Source organism: Acanthaster planci, linkage group LG17 (assembly GCF_054643075.1).
Source record: "Acanthaster planci isolate LZ-2023a linkage group LG17, COTS_SCS, whole genome shotgun sequence".
In the NCBI taxonomy this organism is placed as follows: Eukaryota; Metazoa; Echinodermata; class Asteroidea; order Valvatida; family Acanthasteridae; genus Acanthaster; species Acanthaster planci.
Genome location: NC_141793.1, coordinates 990,552 through 1,015,368, shown reverse-complemented (window position 1 = coordinate 1,015,368; position 24,817 = coordinate 990,552). Strand labels below are relative to the sequence as shown.

The window sequence follows — 24,817 nt, the reverse complement described above, 5'->3', positions numbered from 1 at the left end:
CTGTTAATACATTAGCAAGTATGATACCGGCATATTGTCAGAAGGTAAATACAACCCTGGCCATGTCGCCCCGTAGACGCGACTTTGTATGTGATTGGCCACCTAACTCACTCCCATTCCATTGTTTGCGCAGGGAGAGTGTGCCACAACTGGTGTGTGTTGTGTGAACATCGTGTCGTCAGCAACAGTTTTTCCTCCTCGAGCAGCAGTTCAGTGTTAACGTTTGATGCAGTTAATTGTCTCGCCTGGCAGGACCGCGAGCCAACGACAGGGTCCTCCCTAGTCGGGGACAGAAAAGGAGACAATTTGGAAAGTGAGGCTGTCGGGATTGAGAGAGGGTTTAACGCCATAAAGTGGACTGCCCGCTGAGCTGATAGCTACGCCTAAGCCTCTGTTGGGTGTCCAGTCTTTGCTGCTCAACCGCCTGTTGGAATACACGACCCAACGGGACACTGTTGATTGGCAACGGCAAACCACATACTTGTCCTGATCTGAGAACACGCGACCACAAACTGACTGGGGGCGTTAAAAAGGATCCACGACCTGGTTTTAATCGGTTTCTGCTACCAAGGCCGCGAGTACTCTCTGGACTCTCCCTATTTTTGCATCTTAACTCTAGATTAACCGACCATTGGCTGGACTGGTTGAGACCAACCGGCCGTGCAGATGTTCCATGTGGGACCAGCTGCTCTGAATCCCGAGGCCACTTGAACTGGAAATTTACCCGATTCTTCACATTTCGCTGCTAAAAAGCAGACGATAGATCTCTTGAATGGTAGCAGTTTTAATTTGATTCGTTGACAGCGTCACATCATAATGGCGACAACGAACGGCCGAAGGCCCCTCGGGGACTTTGTTGTTATCTGCACTTTGGTAAGTTCACCTTTTGTTCTCTACTTTGTAAAAAAAATGCATATCTCGAAATAGACGCTCTTTGAATAGGGCAAACAGTAGTTGTATGTGTATCCGTCTGCAAGCCATTAATGCGGTATATTTTGGGCAGGGTGCTGTCTGTGGGAACAGGCTGTTTAGGAGAGTTCCGGCACTGGATGACCCGATAAGAAACTGGGTCTCACCAGTTAAATTTAATAGAAAGTTTTCCGTGGGAGTAGCACACAGTGTCTGAAACTACTGCTCGCCTTCTGAAGAATTGATTATGCCTTTGGGGTTCAGATACCGTATGCTTTTCATCCCAGATAGTACATTTCGTTCATATATATATATAGATATTTCTGTGTAAACATTTTAAAAACAACAAAATGCGGGAACTACTCCCAAGCATTTTTTGGACCAAAGGAAAAAAAGAGAAACTTTATTAATAGCACTACCGAAACACCACTTATCCGTCCAACATATCACGCGAAAATAGCTTGTTTTTGGCCTCGAGTTAGGTAATGTTGAAATGAGAATGTGATTTTGGGAACTGTGATCGATGGGATCGTAAAAGTAAAGTATAGTAGTTCAATTTCATAGGGTTTCAGAGTTTGGTGTTTACTATGCAGTTTGATATCAAAGAACCAAGGATGTGCTATAAAGTTCATCTTCAGTGTTTAGTCACCGTCGTCGGGCTTGATTCGCTGCAATGTGTCAACATTAACAAGGCGATGTTGCCAATCATATTGTTCTGCCTAATAAAATGCACTGCATTTGTTTACATGCCTGCAGAAATGGATTTCTGCCAGCATGCTCGTAAAAAAATTCCCACATGCTTGCAAATTTATGCAATCGATTTTAATGGAGCATAAAGGCCACCTCACATCGAGGCCAGCAATGGGTATTTCACAGTCGATTATTTCCCAAATGGTTGGAATTTCTATCGGCTATCGCCTTTTTGTCCCCCTCTGTATTTGACCTAATCTCATCCCGTGACTTCATGCAGTGTCAATATCGTCGGGTGTGATGTCCAAACCTTGGAGGTTTGACACCTTACTATGCTCGGTTAGGCTAATGTCTGCTGACCACAAGAAAAGAGCCGAAGCAGACGAGCTGCCCGGACACGACCTCCTCAGATGGGGTCAGGGACACGACACGCTTGTTTGCTGTCCTTGTAAATCTTTGCAGGCCCGGCTGACCTTGTGAATGGGTTGGGGTCAGAGCAGTTCTGATGTGGATCAATGATTGCAGTCAGCATGACCTTCCATCATGGCCGTTGGTGGTAGTAGGGGCCTCGCATGTTGTGCAATGTTCTTATTTTTGCCCGCAGCTTGGGGTAATCCCCTAATCCCCGGGTCCCTGTTTAATTGACCTATAACTTAGACGCATTGCTGAATGCTTGCACTGTTTTTCCTTCTTGAAAAGGCGCCAGTCTTTTTCCTTGCAAGGCCGTTAAATACTTTCCTTCATTCCAACACCTTCGGAATGGACCTACAGCCTAGATGTTAAATGTTTTCCTGAATTATCAGAGGTTGTTCTATCACTTCTATCAATTTTTGGTGGCTATTTTATTTGGCAGTGGCTCGAGTTGTTATCTTGGTTGGACAGGACATCCCGCTGTCCTGCTTGTTTACACGGTAGAAACCCATTTCGATCGAGAGCTTCTGCCAGAATTCCCCCAGACGTGTTTTGGCCAACGTTTTAATGACTTAACATGAGCCAGAAAATGCGAATCCAGACGGGAAAACGGCACTCACAGAGTCAAGAGGCCCTTCCATTACCCAGGAGGGCTCCGGGTTGAGGAACAGCCAGCCCGAGCACGCCAGCTGATCAACAAGCGGCCTTAGCCAAAATGCACATAAAGGTGGGCACAACTGGCGCTCATGACCGGCGGTGTTTACTTACGTAGTCGCTACTTTGGGAGAGGGGTGTCTCATTTTGAGGGCCTGTCAAAACTTGCACATTCGATTCTATGATTGTAGCGCGGCACAGGGAAACCTGGATTTCCATTTCGCGCGTGAGGTTATCCAGCACAAGCGCGGACCATGCTGATTTCGCATTAAGGCAGCTGATTTTCAATTCTGTTGGTGGGGCGCGAGTACCGTTACTTGGCCCAGATTCCCGCCGTTTAAAATGCACAGCCGCGTAGCGTGTAGGCAATGGCGCAGGTCACGCCGGTCGTCTCGGAAAGCTTGGCCACCAAACGATTTCACTTAATCGCAGCCATCCCTTGGGGGTAGCATGTAAAGCTGACAGACTGAAAAAGGCCTGCTTGATGATATACCACATAACCCGTTGGTCCTGTACGTCGACAAAATCTAGCAGTTTGCGCATTGAATAATAGATTGCAATTTATATTGCTCACAGCAAAAATGCCACAGACAGAAGTTCCTTAGTTTTATTCCGTTCCCGACCCGTACGAGACCAAAGCTTTTTGATAATGTTTCATCCCTTCAAGCCCGCCAAGATTTAAGCCTTGGTTTGCATACGGTAACGGCAGCTCACAGAACGCTGTCGCTGAGCCATAAGGTTAGCGAAATATCCTGTCGAAAAGTGCCTAAAAGAATGCTTCTCCAATATACTTCATGAGTTGAGCTGAGGATATAACCTAGAGTCACAGTTGAGCTTACGTTTTTATGACTTCATATCACAGTTCCACTTAAAAAGATCAACGCGCCAGCGTTAGACACTTTTGAAGAAATTCAATGGTTTATAAATGCACTGATGAGAGTGTTCAGTATCCGTAAAGGATTTCAGCTACTCCAATAAGAATCTCTGTAGAGTATGTTCCTACAATGTAGTCCAGGCTTCACATGCAGAGTGCCGCAAGCAGATTTCTCGGGAATAAGTTTACAGCAATCGAATGAAAGATAAAATAATCCCACAGTAAGTTAGGTCAGTAAAAAAGCAGAATTCTGAATTGGCCAGACCTTGGTTTATTTCCAACAAACAGGTGTTCACTGTTCGTTCCTGTAATTGATTGCATTCTGCCTGGTAAATTCAACTCCCAATGGAAATACATGGACCCTTTACCCGTTCTTGGTTTTATTGACCAATATGAACTTCAAACAGTTTTACTTTCAAGCAAGATTATTTTGCAGAAATTTTTGTCACACCGATTCGCCCACTAGTTGCATGAATTCCGAGTTCAATCTGCCTAGCGACATTAACCTCATGATATTCTAACATTGTCTCTTGGTGTAAGGGACAGGCGTGCTTTGCACACTGCTTTATGTCAAATATTTAGCTCTGAGTTGAGAAGTTCGGTTGGCCCAAACGGCTGAAAATGCGTCTATTTAGAAGCACAAATTCCAACTGGAAGAATGAGATTTTTCTACTCCTTCAGACGGGTTAAACATACGTCGAAAGACTGCGCTCAGTACAGGTAGCATCTCTGTTATGATTGTTACCGTTCCCAGTTTGCAGATTGAATGTTTAAGTGGGTCTTCTGCTGTAAAAAAAACGTGTTTATTCCGTTCAGTCGATTGGCGTCGATGCCCGTTCTAGTTCCGCATGGCTGATGTTTACTCTATATGCAGTGCGAATTTAGGTTATGTTTGCAGTCAGGTACCTATATCGACACGCTGCTCGAGCAAATTACTGGTTTCCTGCCAGATGGTTTATTATAATTACAAAAAGAGTCAGAACGCACGTTTTAAGGCTGATTATTGTATGAATGATATCGATCATTCGTAAACAGCCCCTAGGAATATCTGGGAAAACCTCCTTTTATGTACTTAATTTGTAACTAATTATATTGAGTAATGAAAGATGCACTTGTAAAAAATTACCCTGAAGTTTTATTTCATCATTCTACAAATTTAGGGTTCATTTTTTCCTGTCCCCGCTGCATCTTCTTAAGTGGAAAACTCATTCTTTTATTTCCAAGAGTGAATAAGTGATAGAACTTACTCAAACATATCAAATAGAGTTAGGTCAATGGCGCTGATATATCCATTATCAAATTACATAACTCTGCTGAAACAGGGACAGAAAATGTCACATGTCGGACCCCAGGTTCATTCCTTTAAATGGCCTTATTGGAACCTATTGGTGTCAGAAGTGGGATAGCCCAAAAGGGGAAATGCAGCTTTGCAGTTGTGAAGATACCCTTAAAATTCTGTGAGATTGTCAAAATTCGCTCTGTGTTGTTTTCATGTCACCCTGAAAGGACTATCAACTGAATTGTCTTCGAAGAGTGTTAACCAGAGGTCCGATTTTCATGATTTGCATCAATGTATTTCTTAAATCTACAAAAAAGGTCTCCCTATAAAGTTACGGTTACTTCATTATTTAGACCTAGTCACTGAGGTCACAGATTCCGCTTTGTTACTACGTTGTACGTTGCCCTTGTGATTATATTCATCATCAATTTATATTCTTGCTTTGTTAAAACCAACAATACTATACGACATGAGCTGCTTGCCAGTCGCCGTGTTCCACTTTGCTGCGATGATACATAAAGGGAATGATATCTTCCACAGTTCTTGAAAGACTCACCAGTCTTTCACCTGTTGACTTCACCCCTGGTTTCCACGTCGCAGTTAGCAGAAATCTGAAAATATGAGCGAATACAATTTCATACACCTATCGCCTTGGACTTATTAATATTTCACTGGTTGGCTGTTATTGAACAATAAATCTTGTGTGATCTTCGTTACATGAGCTGGAATGGAATCACCTGTGATCTAACACAACCAGCATAATGACTTTTTTAAGCAGAAGCTGAGTGCTAGAGCGGCAGCAGCAAAAGTAGAGCAGCAAGAGTGGCTGCTCACAGCAGCAGCATGCATCATCAGCAGCTTGGATCCGATTGGGCAAAAGCTTCTTGGATTGCACCTGGCAAATACACAGACACAAATTGTTCTGGCGTGCAGTTGATCTTCGATCATTCCGGAGTGATCGTCATTCCATGAAAGTACGTGCATCTGTTCCCTACCGTCTTCAGAGTGAGCTGGCAAACATTTAACTTCCTGATCACTGGATGAAGGAGCACTGGTATGTTTTTATGCTGTTCAGGAACCAGGGTGCGAGAGCTGATAAGAAGCAATATTGCACTCTGATGTTATTTATCACTGGAAATGACTGATGGTCCTGGATAAACACCCTCGTGGCTTTGCAAGAGTGGGCAATTAATCAACCCCATCCATTGCGTCAGACCCCACCATTCGAGGCTTCAGTTCTCATCTGCTCCAGAACAAACATGCAGACGCATGTTCAATTAAAGATTTCATATGTGGCCTTTTACGTTTGGGACTGACGCCTCTGCTCGAGATCACAAGAAGTTTTCAGGCATGTGACATCTGTCCCGTCGAGTTAAAATGCCCTTCATTGGACCTGGACAATGCAAATCTAAGTATTGAAAACTGTAAAGATGGATCATGCACGTAATAATTACCAGTGCGAAGATTGTACAGCTCAGGTGTCATTAACATAAAATGAGGACTCGAGCAGGTGTTGCAGAAATATTTTGCTTATGCATATACAGAGGACTGGACTTGCATCCATTGTTACATGTCTAATGGGGGATTAATTATCTCTTCAATATCGCAGCATTTTATTAAATACTCCGTGAACCTATCAAGCTTAAGGGGTTGATGATGCATTCGAATAGACTATTGCCGCCCCATGCAGACATATGTATGTGCCACCTGCTGCGAAGGTTGTAGCCATATGCTTTAACTTCGAATTAATTCACCGGGAAATTAACTGAACAAATTGAATCCAATTATGAAAATATTGGTGCTTGAGGCCTTGCTGAACCCTAACAATGCTCAGATAGCAGTCCGTTCCTGCAATTTCCAAATACTTGGTGTGAATGTGATAGTGACTTCGGTTTTTCATATAATCATTCCATTGTGAATAGTGAGTATTCTTTAGTGACCATCGATGTAATTTGGATTATTCTTTGTTCATTAGCCGTTAACGATTTTGTTGTACTCTTTTTCCACAAAAAGAGAAAAAGAGCAAAAAAGGTGGAGAAAAAAAAGAAAACAATTTATCGTTCACATAAAATCATTAATGCACGTCGATGCAAAATATAATAGTATAATACAGCAATTATTAAATTTGCCGAAGAATGAATGTGCAGTCATATCAATTTCTAGATGCAGAATACATAATACAAAGCAAGCGTACGATAACAGTCGCCAGAGAATTTATTTGCATCGTCAACGAATGAGCGGGCTTGTCGCGTAGGCAGTTTACATTGGGTACACGTACTGTGACTTGTTTACCTGGAAACATATGGCGTAGTTTGGAGCAATGGATGAAGCAACTGCCCCTCAGAGTCATGTCAACACCATCCAATTGGCTGACATTATATATCTTTTTCTTCAAATCCATTATGGGTAGCACCTTTCCGATTATCGCTTTGGTGTAGCGGTATCGATCCTATAGCAGCTATTCACTTTTTACCAAGCCACAGAATGAGTCTCTCCGTTGGCTAATTCTGTACTATGCTTTTAAATCTTGATTCAGCCGTGAGATCTGTTTGAATGCAGTCCATGAAATAAAGGCTACAATTTACATCCAAAGAACGATTTAGCGGGAATAGGTAGACCTTGTTGGTCATTTTTAAAACAACTTGTTGACTGAGAGGGTTCGTGGAAGCCTGTGGTCGATGATATGGAATTGACTAGAACCTTTTTAACCATTAATTATTGACACCACGTTCACGCCAGCCACCTGTGTGTATGCTTTCCCTGTCATCATAGACCGAAACATCTGTGGAGAGTGTTCTTTCTAAGCAACATGTCCCGTAAGCTGAAGCACCCTTGACGCTCAAGTCCACGCGTGGTCAGTTCGGTGGAGTTCTACAGTGCCTTCAACTGTTGGCATGATGGATAGATCTCGGCAGTGTTGCGTTGAAGAAACTGCCCCAAACGAACTAATGTATACTTGGGCAGCTGGAATTAGCTGACGCGTGCTGTATTGAATGACAAGCAGCAGACAGGACCCCGTTGGGGTATGAGTTAATGTAGTTGTCAATTAGTGCACGATTCACAGTATTGTTTTCCTAGGGTTCTGGCTTGCCGTTTTGACATTTTCAACACTGCTGCTGGCATTTCACAGGATAGGATGTACGCGTAGATTTGTCCATATTATTAAAAAAAAAAAGCTGTATCGATTTTATTTCTTCCTTCTAAAGATGTCCAGTCCGTTCAAATTGGTTCATTTCGTAGTTTAAGCTCGATAATTTGGGGTCCTCTGCAGGCAAGATTTCAGGCTTTTAATTTGCATTTGGCTTTTGTGCTAGGCCTATGTGCCTTAGGTGCACGCTTTAACTTTACGTCTTATCGTGAATTTCAGCCGTTCATTCTAAAAGTGAAAGCCTTCTGTTAGAAAGTTCTGGTGCAGACGGAAACCTGTCTCAAACAGTTGAAGAAATGGAGAATTGTCTTTGAAGTTTTAAAAAGTCTTAACACTCACTGAGCTACATGTGGTTTATATATACCATCGCATTATGTTTTCTGATCGGTTGAGCCACACGGAACAATAAAATTTTGAAAGAAGATTTATCTTGGTAAAGTGTGGATAGGTTATAAGGGGGCGTGCCACGGAACGCCTTCAAGTGACATACAATCGGGACACACATTTGAGGACTTGTTTTAACAAGATTGCAGGTCATTTTGTGTTTATCATTGAAGTTGATTTATTTGATGTTGTTTTGCTGCTAGGCAAGTTTACTTCCAAATTCCAGTGCAGACTTTGGAATGAAATATGCGAGCAATGTGGTCGAGTGTTGTACGCATAGCCCAGCTCTTTGGCCGTAAAGATGTAGTCTGTAGGATCTGTGTAACACTAAGAAAAGTGGATTGACAGGTGCGCCCGGGAAGATTGCGTTATCGCTGAGAATTTGTGAGCCTTTTGTGAACTTCTGTATTCCACCAACTTTGTCCTAATGTTTTCTGGGAAAAGGAAGCTACTCAAACTTAAGTTGCTGACATAGTTTTCAGCATAGTGTTCTTTTAAAACTATGGGTCTGAAATTAAAAAAGATAAACTGGAAATAATCCAAGCGAGCACTGCGTGAACAAGTCAAACCTCTCGATATTCCCCCCCCCACGATTATGCTATCTCTGACCATGACCGCTATGGAAACTGCAAATATATACCAGCATTATTAATGCTCTCAGACCTTCTATGTCACCCGCAGCATACTGATGATCATGTTTCCGTAATGTAATCTTTGGGAACATTGATACATTACATTTCCGTAAATCGCCCTGGATATATTTACAGCCCATAAAACCACCGGGAGATCTATCCAGTTGAAGGTGACCTTAACATCAAAAATGCTTTATACTATCAAATGTCTATTAACGTATTCTTGGATTGACATTGTCCTGTGTTGGCATAAATCCTTGCCCGCAGACAATATCTTGTCCAAATAAACTAACCGTGGATGGAAATGTAAGCATGTGGCCAAACAGTGAGATGACTACTTTTTAATCTGCAACAGGATGAAGATGAGTGCTAAGCGACCGACCAGTTATTTGATCCGTTTGTTGTTCCTCTTTGAGTTTTACCGGGAAGAAAACCGTGGTTACAGGAAGCGGGACCTTTATTAAAGCATGGTCAGTACAGACTGTTACATCATGTAGTAACATAGTTTCACTTGACTCTACCCTGAAGATTTATGGTGACCAATTTACCTGTCATGTGCAATCTCTTGGAAGCATCCCATGCCATTAGCCAATCGTCTCAAAGGCTTCTAGGAATCCCTCGTACTAGTCCTTCGCAACCTGACACCGCGCAGTGCAATGCAGTCTGCCACTCAGCCTGCAAAAGTTAACTCGTCAGGCGTCCAGCTCCCGTCCCGTCAGGCCGTCAGGGAGCGAAATTGAATTAGAGTCACAATCATAGTAAACTCAAATTCTGGATGCTGAGCAGAGAACAGCACACAGCTGCTAATTGTCATCTGTGAGAGCGATAGACGTGTTAGCTTTTCGCAGAGTACTTATGAAACCAACGCTTTTATCAGTACGCGTACTTTGTTTGGGTTCTCCGAGAAGAATGTTGCTAAAAATGAAACACAGTTAGAAGAACATGAACTACGCTTTGTACGGCAGCCACCTTACATCATGCTTGAGGCTTCGTTCTTTAAAACTGCACAAATTAAGCCCGAAGAAATGTAATCATCACGTTCAGTAGGTTTTTACTAGAGTCCTCGACCCGCTGGATGAAAATACTCGTCGGCATCTTGGCTGCATCAAATTCAATATATTATTGTCAAGCGAATTTTTGTCTGCAGTTCCAAAGAAATGTTATTGGTACAGTTGATAAAAAAATAATGCAATTGTTGATGAAGACACGTATCAATATTGATGACTTCGAAATAGCACTGGTAACCTGATAACCAGAAGTCTGGCATCATACGACTTGAAACTGTACTTTTGAACGAGGACTGGTTTCCAGGCTATGGTTACTGGGTATGAATTATGTACTAGCATGATGCCTGGTTGTAATCAGGGATGTGTGAATATGAACTCTTGTAAATCGAATTGAAATTTAATGGAAAGAGCCCGCACAGCCGGCAGTGATGAATTAATGTTTATAAAGTGGCTTCCTCTTTGTGTCCGGGTTTGAAACACAATTTGAAATACGCAAGTGATTTCAAGTACTCACCCGTCCTTCACCATACCTGCACAGTTTGATATTAGTTTACTGTTTCATACTTTTACGACAACACCAGCATCTGGTCGAAGTACATGTACTGTACATTGTCTCTGCAGCCTATGTTACATCATCCTTTCTCCATGGTTACATAGACTGCATTTTTTTGGACCGCGCAGCTATAGCCATAGTTTGGGCCGTGAGCTCCGTGAAATAACCCTTTGTCACTTGTCTTACATTTCAGTTGTTTTCAATTCCTGCCCGTGTGGACTATGTCTCCATGTTCAGTTGTTGTTTCATCTCTTCTTATTAGGGAAATATATTAGGGAAATAACTTGTAGATGGTTAGGTGGAATGGCGGACGGTTTCCGTCAGGCCTGCACCATGGCATTTAGAGAAACAAACAAGCCTGTTATTTTTGAACTGCCTTTGAAAACGTGCACCAGGACACGTCTCAACCTCGTGACATGGTAATGATGAGGCGAAATCCCCAAAGCTGAAAGTCCTATAAATGCCATGAGCGATGGAGCCAATCAGTTAACATTTACGGCCATGTGTTCACCTGTTGCCATATCTCACTGGCTTTAAGCTTTGAGTCGCATGGCACTCCACAGTTTGTACATGTACAATCGCGCCCTTTATACTCAAAACAACTCGATAATTGCTGATTACATTAACCTTTATATGTCAAACAGCGTAACACTCTGCATATTGAAGCATACAGAAGTAGGCAAATAAACACGAAAGCACTCAAGTAAGTTATTATTCATCAGGAAATAATGTGGTAGAGAACAATCTCTCGAATTTTGCTTTCCGATTTACCACTGATTTAATTTCTTGTGACATGTTTCACAAGAGCAAAACCAACAGCGCACTGTGCAGTCTCCTCGTTTTTCGCATAGACGTCATTGAAACCTCGTGTCTTGCTGACATGATAAAAATCTGTTTTATAGATTGTTACAGGAGCATGAAGGAAACTGACAATGTAGAATTTTTGTCAATAGCAGGAAATCAAAGGCCGTGTGTAGTCTGTATGTGTACATCTAAGTTTTAACTCCGTCAAACTGATTTTAAAAAACAGATTTCCTAAAAAAAACATAGTATACACAAATGGTTGGCATATCAGCTACGTCCACCAGAAGTAGCACTTCATGCATTGACCCGTGCAGGCTTTCCTCAGAGCAAGAGATCTTGCCCTCTTGCCTTAGCCACCCCGTACCCATTTCGCATTTCTAGTCGACAGTTGAGATTCTGACACCGTAGCGCATTACTTCGGAAATCGGGGTTATTTAGAGGGCGCTGAAATTTTCCCATATGATCTGTTTCAGTTACTGGAAGTTTAAAATGATTTTCAAATAAATTTTAATGAACAATGAATACATGTCTGGGTCGAAAATTCGTCGTTATAGTTGTGTTTCAGACTAACACGATGTACTTTACTGAACAGATACCATCGGACTTAACCAGTTCAGTATTACATAAAGGCAAAGTCTTACAGCAACAAAGCACGCGCGTTTAACGGCTTATGGCTGCGCTGATAGGGCAGACAATCGCGCGCGCGTTCTGTTCCGGGACGTCCTTCAGGTTGGGCATGCGCTTTCGAAGTGGCTCATTGTGACGGATTTACCGCTCTAACCGAATCGTTGGTTGGAAATGGTAGTACGAACCGAAGCTGGCTCGATAATTAATGTAGTGCATGTTATGAGCTCATGTTAACTACATTGTAATGTGAATAGAGACACAATCTAGATGGAAAACGATTTCATCACGAAGTAAACACGTTCTGTTATTTCATTGATCATACATATTTTTAAACATATAGTCATATTCTTAGTTGAGAGCTTTCTCTTCTCAAACATGATAGTTTACTGTTTTGTTACGCTGGGGGAAAACATCCTGTTTTACTGAGTTCGTTTGTTTGCTGTACGATTTAACGGTTGATGTATTGGCTAACGATGATGCATTGGTTGGTTCTCGTCTGTCAGTCTTATACTCATCCAGGTTCTGTCCATTTGTTTTTCGGAACAAGCGATGAGATATTTCATAACTCTTCATTTACCGGCTACCTTTTCAAAGCGGCAAACACGCGTGTCATCGGCTCAAAACAAACTCCTAAACCCTAACGAAGTTATATCTTTGAGTACTTCATAAATTAGGTATCTGGACGGGCAAATGTGGCTAATGTATTTTTTTTTCACCTGGATGTTTTCTGGCCAAAAATTGGAACAAAAAGGAGAGAGAGAGACGAGAGATGAAAGATGTTAATTTGAAAATGCAGAGGTTACAGAGTGAAATCTGTATTTTGTCATTTCTAACGACCACCTGGCGACTAACAGAACGAGACGGGTAGGCTCTCTCTTCTCCTCCCAGCTGTTTACCGTTGCCCGGCAACTCCAATTTCGGCGCACAGAACGGATCAATGTGAAAATCGAACGTGACAGACGGCGGTACGAATAGCCGCGCGCGTCCCTGGAAGACATATTCAAGCCGAGCGTGCCTTTTCGAGTCGGCACCCCGAGCAGAACATTTGATAAGTGGGGGGAAAAAGCTGGTTCTGCTTGCATGACAGGCTTGGAATTGTCAGTTTTCGTCAGAGCGGGAGAGCTTCATTTTGCGCGTAGGGAACAGCAACAGGAAAGGCTGTCGCCACATTTTCCAGCTGGCTTGATGGTTGCTGCCATGTATCACTCTAGAGTGTTGAGTGGGTGTGTCATTTTTTCTTCAAACTGCTAATGATGTGTACCAGAAAAGATCTGGTTTAAAGATACGTTGGCCTAAAGGCACTGAAGTGGTATTTTTAAATTATTGTGTTGGCATACCAACGGCTTAGTAACGTCTGCAGTGGAATCATTTGGGCCTCACGTGCTAAAGAGTAATAGAAAACATAACCTTTAGGCTTTCCAAATAAGCCCGACATGCCTAGTTTAATATGCAACAGTGCTAAAAGTGCAAAGGAACTAACCTTTAAGTGAGCGTTTGATGTGTTTCCCACAGAAAGCATTTCGGATATTTCCTCAATTTCCGCGTGTCACTCACTAAGAACAACCCTGCTTCCTCTTTTAGTGAACAGTGGTTTGTGGGATTGCAATTCCTGACCACACATTGTTTCAAACCTATAACTTGCAATCTGCTTTAGACCTTTAAGAACGTCTGCTTGAGTGTTTTGACCGACATCGATCGGTCGTCCCATTTACCTGAGCACCTGCAGTGCAACTCGTACATTTTATTACGCTTCTTATAAAGGCGTATGTTTATAATACACAGTCTCTTTATTCACCTCGGCCCCTAGGCGTCGGAGATACTAAGACTGATAACCCAATTGTGAAGGAGGGAACCTCCTGATGGTACACTTGCCCTGGGGAGGGGGTTGATTCGTCTTCGGTGCGAACTTGACATTACACGCGAAGACAAATTTTGATATTAAAATTGAGTAAACTGACATGGGGTATAGGTGTTTGCGCGTCGGTTCTTAAGGGGATGGTTTACGTCCGACATTGCGCTAAATGCAGCGTTGGTTGATGCCTCTAATGTCTCCTGACCGGAACGGAATTTCTCAGATGGTCTGAATCTCTCTTCTACAAGTCAGAATGTCTGTTGGACGCATTCGTATCTCCATTCATTTTCCCGCTCCTTCCATCTGTCACTTTGGTGCTGATTTCGGCAACTGTCATTATAGTGACCAAGTAGAAATGGTGTCATCACTTTGTCAGAGATACATGAACTGGGGAGGGTGGGGAAATCCCAGGAGATATCCTTGCAATGATAGTCCCTGTCAGTACTTTGCCACCCGTGTGGGATTCCCGACATTGGAAGCGAGCCCGTGAATCAGCTAGAGGATAGGCATTCCACTGCAAACCGGGTTCTATTTTTAGTTTGACAGACGTGTCAAGATGAAAGCAGGACATCACGAGGAGCCCCTGCACCGTCAAGGCAGATAGACACTGATTGGTTTGTTGTGTGATTCTCTGACCGCAGTCTTTGTAAGCACTGATGGATGTCATAAGCCCTAAAACTTCCTTTTTGGTAACCGTATGTATTGTTTTCAAACTGTAAGAAATTCATCTTCGTGTATATTTTGTAATATTGTTGTAACATCTTCAACTTCTTCGCACGGGCAGACAAAGAAGACCGTTAGATCAGAATGACGTTATCCGCTTGTACTGATAGAAGACTACACACGTACGGTACTCTTTCGATTGTATACGTTTGTCATTATGCTATTTCTTTTGAAGTTGTTGTAGTCGAGTAAATTGCGCGAGGATATATTCACAACAACCTTTTTTGTCTTAACTCACAGCCAACATCAACATATCAAAGTGCGCGCATAAACATACACACCGTCTCGATGTTTGGCCTTTTCTCTATAAATTCTTTATGCCTACACAGAGTAGTGTGAAAGAGCCAGCTGGTGACCATAAACCAGTTAAAAACACGTCGTTTGTAGCAAGAAGGTATAAAAGTAAAAAACTATCGAAGCGTGATTGGCTGCGTTCTTCATGATGGTTTATGATGTGTCCCGGTCCGGTTTAGATGCAGTAGGCCTGCCTTTGTTTTGCTCCACTTGTACAGAGGGCCGGGGATAAATTAATCAGTATAGATGCAATTTTTTTATTCACCGACATTTATTTAGCATTCGATAGGGTTATTGACAGAGACCACCATGCGCCCATTCACACGAAAAGCACAAACCGTATAGGCATCCTTTGACATTACTGCTAAAGATGCGCGGTCTAGTTAGGTTCTCACGCCTGATTACTTTTTATTTAGAGAATCTATTTTTTCTTTGATGCAACTCAGACTGATGTGCTTCGCGGCGCGGCTCACAAAGAGCGAACCCATCTGCAGGTAGCTGCGAAAACACCAAAACATTTTGCAGATGTTCCATTGACATGTAAATGTTCAACGACGAAGTGAGGACACCACGCACGAATTGCTTTTTTTTTTGAAGAGCAGTTGAAATTAATACCCGAAACTGGAGGACGAACACGTTTGCCCCATCCTGAGTTGCATCAACACGCTCACAACCCAGGAAACTCCAGACTTTCTATGACATGATTGCTTTAATGTTTAGCCAGGTGTATGTCATATGCCGCGATGGCCATGCGCTGGGCGTGGGTTGAAGACTGTCTGTCGTACGGGTTGACTGGAATAATTTCCTAGAAGTAACCAGTTTTCTTTTAGAACCTGGGGTCTGCTCTTTTGACGTCACAGACGTGTTTTTCCTGCAAGTGGCTTGCTAAAACTATGGTCTGCCGTCGCTACAAAAGCAAAAAAACCAAACCAAAACAAAACAAACCAATAATAATAACAAAAAATGCACAAAGTGTTGAAATCCGACGCAGCTATCGGAACACCAGATAATAATACACATATTACCAAATATAAAATGAAAATACAACCTATTTAAACTCAAGGGGACAAACGTCCATTTTGAACGGATTGGAGGTAAAATCGAAAACCGACTAAGAAGTGATATTATATTTCTGCAAGCCTTGGCGGCCCATACAAGTTGTAGGCAAAATGAGAGTGGTCCATACTGTTTCACTTTGTTTTCGTTGTTGGCTAAAATTCTTCTGATTTTGTGTGATAATGCTCATCGCTCATGTAAAAAATGCCCAACTTCTGTACGATTTGGTTTTAGAGCTTTTGAGTGTCCGTGTCTTTCAGTAATCATTGACTTTTAAATGAAATGGCCAAACAAGTTTAAGACCAATCTTTCAAATACACTTTTGCCATACTGCATTCCGTATCTTATCTGCCACTTAGGTAGGTATCAGGTGAAGATATTATTTAATCCTTCGGTATAAAAGGCGCCCATTTCTTCTTTGAAAAATCGTAACTTTACATGCTTTCGTGACTGCATAGTCCACAGTGTTTCTGACAATTCCTTAATCTCTACTGCCACATGTATGCTATTGAATTGCCTTAGTGCTATTGAAGGTACTCCATCAGCGGTGCATTGTTCAAATGCTCGTCGCTGCCTAATAGTTTGAGCATCTGACGCTGTCCCCGGTGGAAAGGCAAGGCAGAAAGCTCAAGGTCGTGCCGACAACACTGGATCTGACTATTCAAGGAAGGAGGAAATGAAGGAATAATTGAACCCCAGCGACACCAACTTGGCAACAAATGAACCTGTCTGTATTATACCATGGAGGACGCAGCGTGCTTACTGCTCATGCCCAGTCGGCAATCGTGCTTTGCCATCAGCGTCTGCGCTAAGTCTTGTTTCTCGGCGCGGATATCTCCACGCCCTGACGGCTCTCGGTGGGAAATTTTGACCTTGGTTTGGGGGATTACATGTAGAGGGGAGAAAGAAACTGTAGGGTATTATGAGACATGTGAGCGCATATGGCACGGAATGCGCGATCCCTTACGTAGGGTGTTCACGATCCACCAATGGCGTTTACACCTTAACACCTCTGTCACCTTTGAGGGCGTACTTGTGCACAATATCATCGGAGGATGTTTAGATGTGAGTCCAGGGTATAGCAGCTTTCACGGTAATAAATTCTAGTTTTTCACTTGCACTCCCTCTGCCAGTCCCCATGTGCAAGGTTTTATTTCGAAGTGGCCTCGCAGAACTCACTATTGCATTGGCTCTCTGTTCAACCAGACCTTGGCGTATTGTTACCACCACCACTCACCTCTCCTTGGCCATGTCTGCTTAGTAATAAAATGTTACAGCTACCTGTTACTTTTCAATACGACCGACTCAGCCGCGCAAAGAAGAAGGGCCCCCGGTAATTTCTCTCACGCCAAATAGCCTGCACATCAGCCAAAGGAGTATGCAGGCTTCTAATTCAGGAAAAGCAATATCCCTTCCACTACTGCCAGCGAGTTACATGCAGAGTTTCCAAACACAAAAGCTAAATCCATGCGTGCCCTCGTCGTCGTACCAAAGTCATCCATTTCCGCACGATTGGGGTCGTGGAGACAATATCATGTAGAACGTTCTTTAATTAGAATGTCGCTCCCTTCGCACAACATTTCTGAGCAGTCGAAATTCATTTTAACATTTAATTGAAACTCGAACATCAATATTAAATTTGCAAATTAGGTCAACGCAATTCAGGCATGGTACAATTACCCCGTTGCCTACTTGAATCTCTTGGGTCTGCCAATCACCGTCACTCCCTCAGGTATAGAATTTCCTAATTAAAACTCATTTTAAAAATTCGACTTCTCTTTATACTTCTGTGGAGTTTATATTTTCAGCGTTTTAACGACATTCCTTTCACGGCCTGAGACGCTGTATTTTAACTACGCAAACCGTCGGTCTCAAGGTGCAGAGGTGATGGAACCACCTCCCACAATTGTTGTCTGAGCGTGAATCGCACGGATCAGCAGGTGCAAGGTACAGAAAGTCACTGGCTTGACAGGTGGTTTGATGGGGGATCATTTTATCGGGAACACACAACGCATTCGATACTCTGCCTACTAGGAACCCTTCCCTGGCATAGGACTCTCCTTACATTCAGGGCCGGTGTTGTAGGATATTGTGTCAGCCTTGTGTTCTCTCCAGCCGTTGGGGAGAATGTGTACACTAGGTGTGCGGCGCAGTTAATGAATGCTGATCAATAGAGCCGCTTACTATAATTTTAAAATCTGATTTTTTGGTGTACATATAGCTCTAAACGTTACCTCGACTAATTAGCGGTATTTTCGACTGAGTGTTCTCATTTTTTCGGACCTATATGTATTTGTCTTATTTATAGCTCTTCAATTGAGCCGACCCAGTTTATCGCAGTCTATCTTTTACCAAGAGACTGATTATTAAAATACGCGCAGTTGTGTGTGTGTTTTTTTGTGATTCGGTCCCTCGGACATGATTACTACAGGCAAGTACGTCGCGTCTGAACGGCGCGCCGGTGCACTCTGAAAGGATAATTATAGAGAACACGAAGGAAATAGGTTGACAGTTTGATTTATGCTTTAATTTGGGAAAAAATGATTCTCTCAGAAAGAGCCGTGTTACCGATACCTTATTGGAAAACACAAGAATCAATTTCCACTGCCAGAAGTAAAATTGTGTGAGTTTTCTTGTTTGACCTGTTAGCAAATACTTTACACTAAAGTAATACAAATGGTAAAATATTAATAAAATAAACAAAGATAAACTCTGCACCTTTGTCTTAAAGTATTTGTAACTTTATTTGTAGTAAAAAAAATTCTATTTTAATGGAAAATTTCAAACAATCTACCAGAGTAACTGGAGGGTATGTAATGCTAGGATTATTCAGACTGAGAGGTCAAGCTGATTATTTCTTCCTCTGAATAATGTGGACGCATTATATTTTCATCGAAATCACGAAATCAATATTTTGTTTCCATGCAGTCATCGCTTCATTAGCCCAATGCGTATCGTTTCTGGTAGGCTGAAGCATTGAGATAGTACCTCCGCTGTCTTGTAAAACAAAAACTGTCCACTGGTTGAGACACGAAATACGCCCCCTCCGAAGTACATCACATTACTGAGGAAAGTACATGTATAAGTCTTTGAGTATATGCCTGCCTGACTTTTGAGTTGTTCAGAGTGAAACTAATTTGAAATGTCATTTTCTCCTTACGGCTTTGCCCAAATCTATTGTCATTTGGAGCAGACAATATATCATCATCATCTACACGATCTCACACCGAGACAGTTAGCAAAGGGAAATATCGGCGACTTTGTGAGCAGGTGCTCGTGTGATAGCGACGTGATTAAATTGCAGGGCAGCCGAACAAAATCGAGCTAATGGTGAAAATTGTCTCGCCTTTCGGACACGCTGTGGGAGTATGTGTTTCACAGTCACGTGTGGCTAGTCTAGTGTCTTCAAATTACATGGTTAGATTTGATTGGTTGGATCTGTATGTTTGAATTGGTTGAGATTTTTCAGACCCAGCAAGCTCGAGAGTTAATTGGTCAAACGATTTGCACCATTGGGTGGTTTGTGCTGGGCAGCCGAATTTTGTTTGCATGAGACTGGTAATGCAAAGGGGGTGTAATTTACCAAACGGCAGTCCATAGAGGGACACGAAATGAGCCATCCTAGAATTGACCATAGTTGGCCATATTTTTCTCACTAGTTGGTTTGCGGTCATGTTTTCATACGAACCAGCAACACGCACTACGTGCACATCAGAATGCGAAGCGGTCCATTTTTAGTGAACGATCAGCCCAACCCACGCAAGCTGTGGGGGACTTTTGCACTTCTTCGGTCATTATATCAGTCCCTGAAACTTGTGTACTGTGACATTCAGAATGGAGGAATCTATGTCACTGACCTAGAATGACACGTTTCCATCCTCCTGGAAAGGACAGTGATCGATGATCATTGTACTAAAGCACATACACTTGTATACCGGATGTGAGTATGAGGTAGCCATTGTTCAAGAAAACATAATGGTGCATGGGACTTCGGTGATTGTTGACAGAAATCTCTTTGATTATCAAACTGGTTACCAGGAAGTGGTTACTATCGTGCAAATACAAACGCATAATGTTAACTGTGTGTATTGTTGATCGATACCGAGAGAGGAGTAATACGAAATTTCATTTGATTCAATTTCTACGTGTACTGGGCACTGAAAAGGACATGATGTATGTAAGTGACGACAGCCCAGTGGTCATAAAATTTGCAACATTATTAGCCTGTTTGACATTAACCAATTCAGTGCTTACTCCCGTTTCTGACACGCACCGTAAATTTTAAGCTAGCCAAATGCACAGGAATAACAAAGTGTAACTCTTACAAAATCATGACCAGCTTTTTTTCCTCTTTTGGAAAAAATCCTTCACTGAAAATCGATAATTTAGAGCTGTTGGTAGAATGGTGAGGTCAAGGTTAGTTGCTCGGGATTCAATATTTAATTCGTGATCTAATTTGGGATCGAGTGATAGTTATACATGCATTTGTGGCGACAAACACTCCAGGCGTATCGGAACACGCTGGCCCGTCCGTTCCGCTTGACTCGCAAACTGACAGGCTGTCTCTAGGTGTGAAAATTACCCCCTCCCAATTTTTAAGAAGGGTGTTTGGATTATTGTCAGAATAATGTGCTTATATGGAAAGCCACATGCAATGAAAAGACATTCTTATCACAGGAATACAGCAGAACCGCAAAATCGCTGAAAATAGACATTTACAGTGCGTTGTAAATCTCAATCTGTCAATTCCGACATCCACGACACACGAAACCCAGAGTTATGTGGTTCTGTGTAAGTATACACAGTCTGTTTCCATGAAGTTTAAACATGAGCGATTCCACCTCCTGGTACATGTACATAGAAACACATGTCCCAAGGTTGATCGTATGTTGATGTTTTTAAGCACACACGACCACGCAATTTACACGGGTCAAGGACAGCTGTTGAACCCTTTTTGGTGTTTGCATCTAATCTGGCTTTTATGCTGCTCGTACCACGGAGGTACAAGTAGGAAAAAACAGTGTACGATGAATCCAGCCGGCCAAATATTATATTGCGTTTCTGTGAACTAGCTCACAAGGCCGGTATCCGCCTTGTGCAGAAGCACCCCCTCATCGGTCGAAAAGAGCCATGTTGGTCGGTAGTGAGTCATTGTGCTGTTAGTTACGCGACCGTAACGCGTGCATTTCATAGTTGTTTGTGAACCACCGAAGTGCAGTTCCGACCAAAGGAGCCTCCGTTGCTTGGAAAATTGCGTCCTCTCTTGGTCCTGCTCGGGGCTCAAATAGGTCTCCAGCAGATCATTTACCCCGATTATGTGTGTCTCGATTGTCGTTGAAAACAAGGCTTTCATCGTGAGTGGAGAAGAATCCATTGCACCTTGACATTGAGGGCGCACGTAGTGTAACAGGATTCGCAGGCGGTTTCAGCAGTACATGTCCACGGGACATGCTCTGATGCAAGATGCGACCGACTTGAATAACTTCTATAGCCGTACACCGTCGTCATTTTTTGATGGTACGTGATCGTCGTCTTTCATCAAGCTGACTGGGGGATTGGCCTGCCTACTTTCTGAAGAACGTCTAGTTTGATGACTGTGTCTTGCGATTAATAGTCAAGATTTCTGGCGCGATAGTTTCATTACTTCTCTCAATTGGCTTAAAAGCACATCGGCAATTGACACTGAATGACTGACACTTGGCGCGAAAGATATTCCCTACAGGTTTACAGATCAAGAGGTGAAGCAGCAAACATCAGGAACCTCCTTTAGATTGCTACAGATTTTCTAGTTTGTCTGGGCTCTATCGGCAATTCATACCATCTTAAATCTTTTAAACAAGTTTGGTAGGAGTTACATGGGTCCCGGGGATTTCTATATACAAGCACAAGTTGATGCAATCCAAATATTTGATTGCTTTTGTAAAGGCATTATCATGAAGCTGGCGTCAATTTTTTTTTTACTTTCAAACTAGCATTTTGCGGACTCAAATTTCTCAAATGGCACTATTCCTTCTGGAAGATACCTCAGAGTTCGCAAATTATCATGAAAATGCATGACTTGTATTTGGAAGCTCGGGAATAGCTGGGTTGAATTCCTCAGTGCACGTCAGTATGTTGAACCCAAAACCTGGAAAGCATTATCAGGTTAATATCAATCTCTATGTGGACTGTTTGTATTTGATGGACTCTGGTTATAGCTTTAGCTGGCTGGCATGTACAATTCTCAGATTTTCAGCACTTGCTCTATGATTGATGCCACTCAGTCCCTCCTGGGTCCATAGTCACTTCCGACACTGCGCAGTATTGCTATATTCCCAGGAGCAATAAATATGTAAGTTGACATCTTGACCTAGAGATCCAGAGTTGGCACGTGATTTCATCATAGAACGGGTTGACCTTCGACACATATCACTGCAGTCTTTTACGCTATGAGAGTCAATGGCACAGGCTTAGTCCACATCCCACACATGCCTGGAATTAATCTTCCTCGGCGCACATCTTCGTTGCTGGTCGTTGGTTTTGGTTGTTATTTTTCTGTCAACAAAAAGTACTGCAGCAGTTGTTCCTTTGCAGTCATACCCGTGTGAACTCATAAAACGCAATACATGTTGGCCTACTCTTGCAGATCCATTCTGATCGGCAATTCTTATCTCAAATTGAATATGCATGGTAGCCAATCTGCGGGTATTTACGTTTTCAGTATTCATTGATTCCACAGTAAGAATGCATTCCCGTGTATGAACTACTTGTAGTAAAACAAAACCAAATGCCTGCACATAGGATAGCTCATGTCACGCTGTAAAATGTACGCTGAACTGTAAATTCCAGGTAAAATACGTATGCAGGAAATCAATGAATGTCTCGTATGATCAAAGAAGGGGAAATGTGATGCCGTCAATTACTCAAGAGCGTATGGAGCACGAAGTCTTACAGTTACTTAATCACTGAAGTACTAACGCGCACCTCAAAACGTTTATAGAGGGCGCTACACGCGTTGCTCATAGTCGATGCTTTCATGCAGTGGGACGTTTGAAGACCTCTTCTCAGCGAGACACCCTATTGTAAACCTGTCAGGGAAAAGGTCCAATTAAAACAGTTACGTTATAGTTCAATCAAAGTAACTGTACGGTGGAGCCATCCTATGCCGGTGCACTTAACATGCATTTCTCCCGGTGCCATGAGCTTACCAGGAAACGTGCGTGGTGATTGACCACAAACTCAATTGGAATTCATGTGTCTCTTCTCTCCATTGATCCCGTTACCTAGACACCTCACCTATGGCAAAGCATCGTGCTTTGGGCATTCGCGCCACCTCTTCTACAAATGGTGTCAGAGATGTGATGAATCAACACATTCATTGTTCTCTCATAAAATAACCAATGACAGCATGTGCCGGGATAAAGCCACGCCTCGCTTCGACTACTCGACCGCAAGCGTCTCACCCGACAACGCCCTCTTCGTGATCCCTGTGAAGCGAATCGCCAGAGGGCGCCGTCGCTTTGTCTTTGTGCCTGCTCTTCATTTGCGTCTGAACGTAAAGAATCTGTAGCAGATCTTATCAAAACACAACATCTAATAAAAGTGGCCCACGGCGTCTTGCTGTCCTTGTCCCACCCTCTGTCGGCCCAGTGCCAGCAATCAAACCAGAGTGTTGTCCAACTATTGATTTTGGGCAGCCCCGAAGGCGCTCTTTGCCGCCCTACCGTCAGTCTCTTGTCCAAATGCAATGGTCCGATGCGTCCAGCCTGAACGCATTTAATCAAATGGATGGAGCGTGATTCTTCAGGAAAACAAGGCCCGCCACAAGCACCGGTGGTCATCATGGATATGACCATTAATGGAAATGCCTTATATCTCTCGAGACTTCAAGATGTGGGCCTGTGTGTCTGATTAGTAGCCCTTTAAATTTATTTCTGAATGTCATTTACTTGGAAACAGTGCATCTTTATGTCAGTACGCTGTAATAGTGATATAGTGTTGAAGGGTAGAGGTATTTTTGCATTTTCAGCGTGAAGTATTCAGTACGAAGTGCGCGATGTAATTACCGTAATAAAATATTGTTTTGTGTTGATTGGATCGTACATTAAATATCAGCGGTGCCATTTATGAATAAACTGTGTCATTTCTTTTCGCTATTTCACTCCCATGAAATATCCACCATCGGATAGACCTACATCCTGAAAGGCGACTCCTCCACACGCGTCGGTTGTTGGACCAGAGAGGCGCTGGAGTAGACAGAGGAAAACGCGGTGATGGAAGCATTACGCAAAGGTTGTAATTCCTGTCTTGATGGACGCTCGCCGTGCATGCCCACTTAACAGTGGGTTATGCTAACCAAGATTGATTGCACCCAAGTCGCTCAGATGTGTAACCGCCGCTAGTGGTCCACATGATTGATACAGGTTTTTTTACCCTGGAAATGTCGCATGCATGCCCTCGACAATGCCGCCTGTTTGATAAATGATTTATTTCTAGAGCACCCTTTTTTTCAAAACCACTTATATGGTTTTGATCGTGGTCTTGTTAACATTTAGCCGTGACGCCATCAAAGTTCACCCATTTTGTCTCACGGCTGGTACAAATCATTCGAGGTACATGTAATGGGAAACTGGCATTATCACTAACTTAATCCTTGACGTGTGTAAAAACTGTATGCACTTGAAGAAGCCACCGTTGCGTTATCAGTATCAGACAGTCAACTGTGCGCAGCATGTCACTAGAACATGCCTTCCTGAATCTTAACTCTGCAGCCTTTCCACTTGATTTTCAAGTTCCCTGATAGCCAGCGTTAAGGGACAGCGTGCAACAGGTCTAATTGACGTCGTGTCTCTTGGCTACTCTTAGGTATCTGTTGTTGGACTTTGACAAATCAACCAAATATCGTATTCAGATCATCTTCAGTTGTGAAATCTCGGTCAAG

The 24,817-nt window shown here is 42.7% G+C and overlaps 1 protein-coding gene and 1 long non-coding RNA gene across 2 annotated transcripts in view; both read left to right on the top strand.

The window, feature by feature from the left end:
• LOC147796263 (uncharacterized) overlaps window positions 1-15,434 on the top strand; it is a 49,764-nt gene extending 34,330 nt beyond the window's left edge. Inside the window, exons 5-6 of the long non-coding RNA XR_015428202.1 lie at window positions 134-873; window positions 5,596-15,434. This is a non-coding gene — a long non-coding RNA (uncharacterized LOC147796263). The remainder of the gene's footprint in view (window positions 1-133; window positions 874-5,595) is intronic.
• The window catches only part of LOC110974889 (corticotropin-releasing hormone receptor 2-like), a 64,813-nt gene continuing 42,706 nt past the window's right edge, over window positions 2,711-24,817 (top strand). Inside the window, exon 1 of the mRNA XM_022226869.2 lies at window positions 2,711-2,737. Within this exon, the coding sequence (XP_022082561.1) occupies window positions 2,726-2,737 (12 nt within the window). The 5' untranslated portion in view covers window positions 2,711-2,725. The remainder of the gene's footprint in view (window positions 2,738-24,817) is intronic.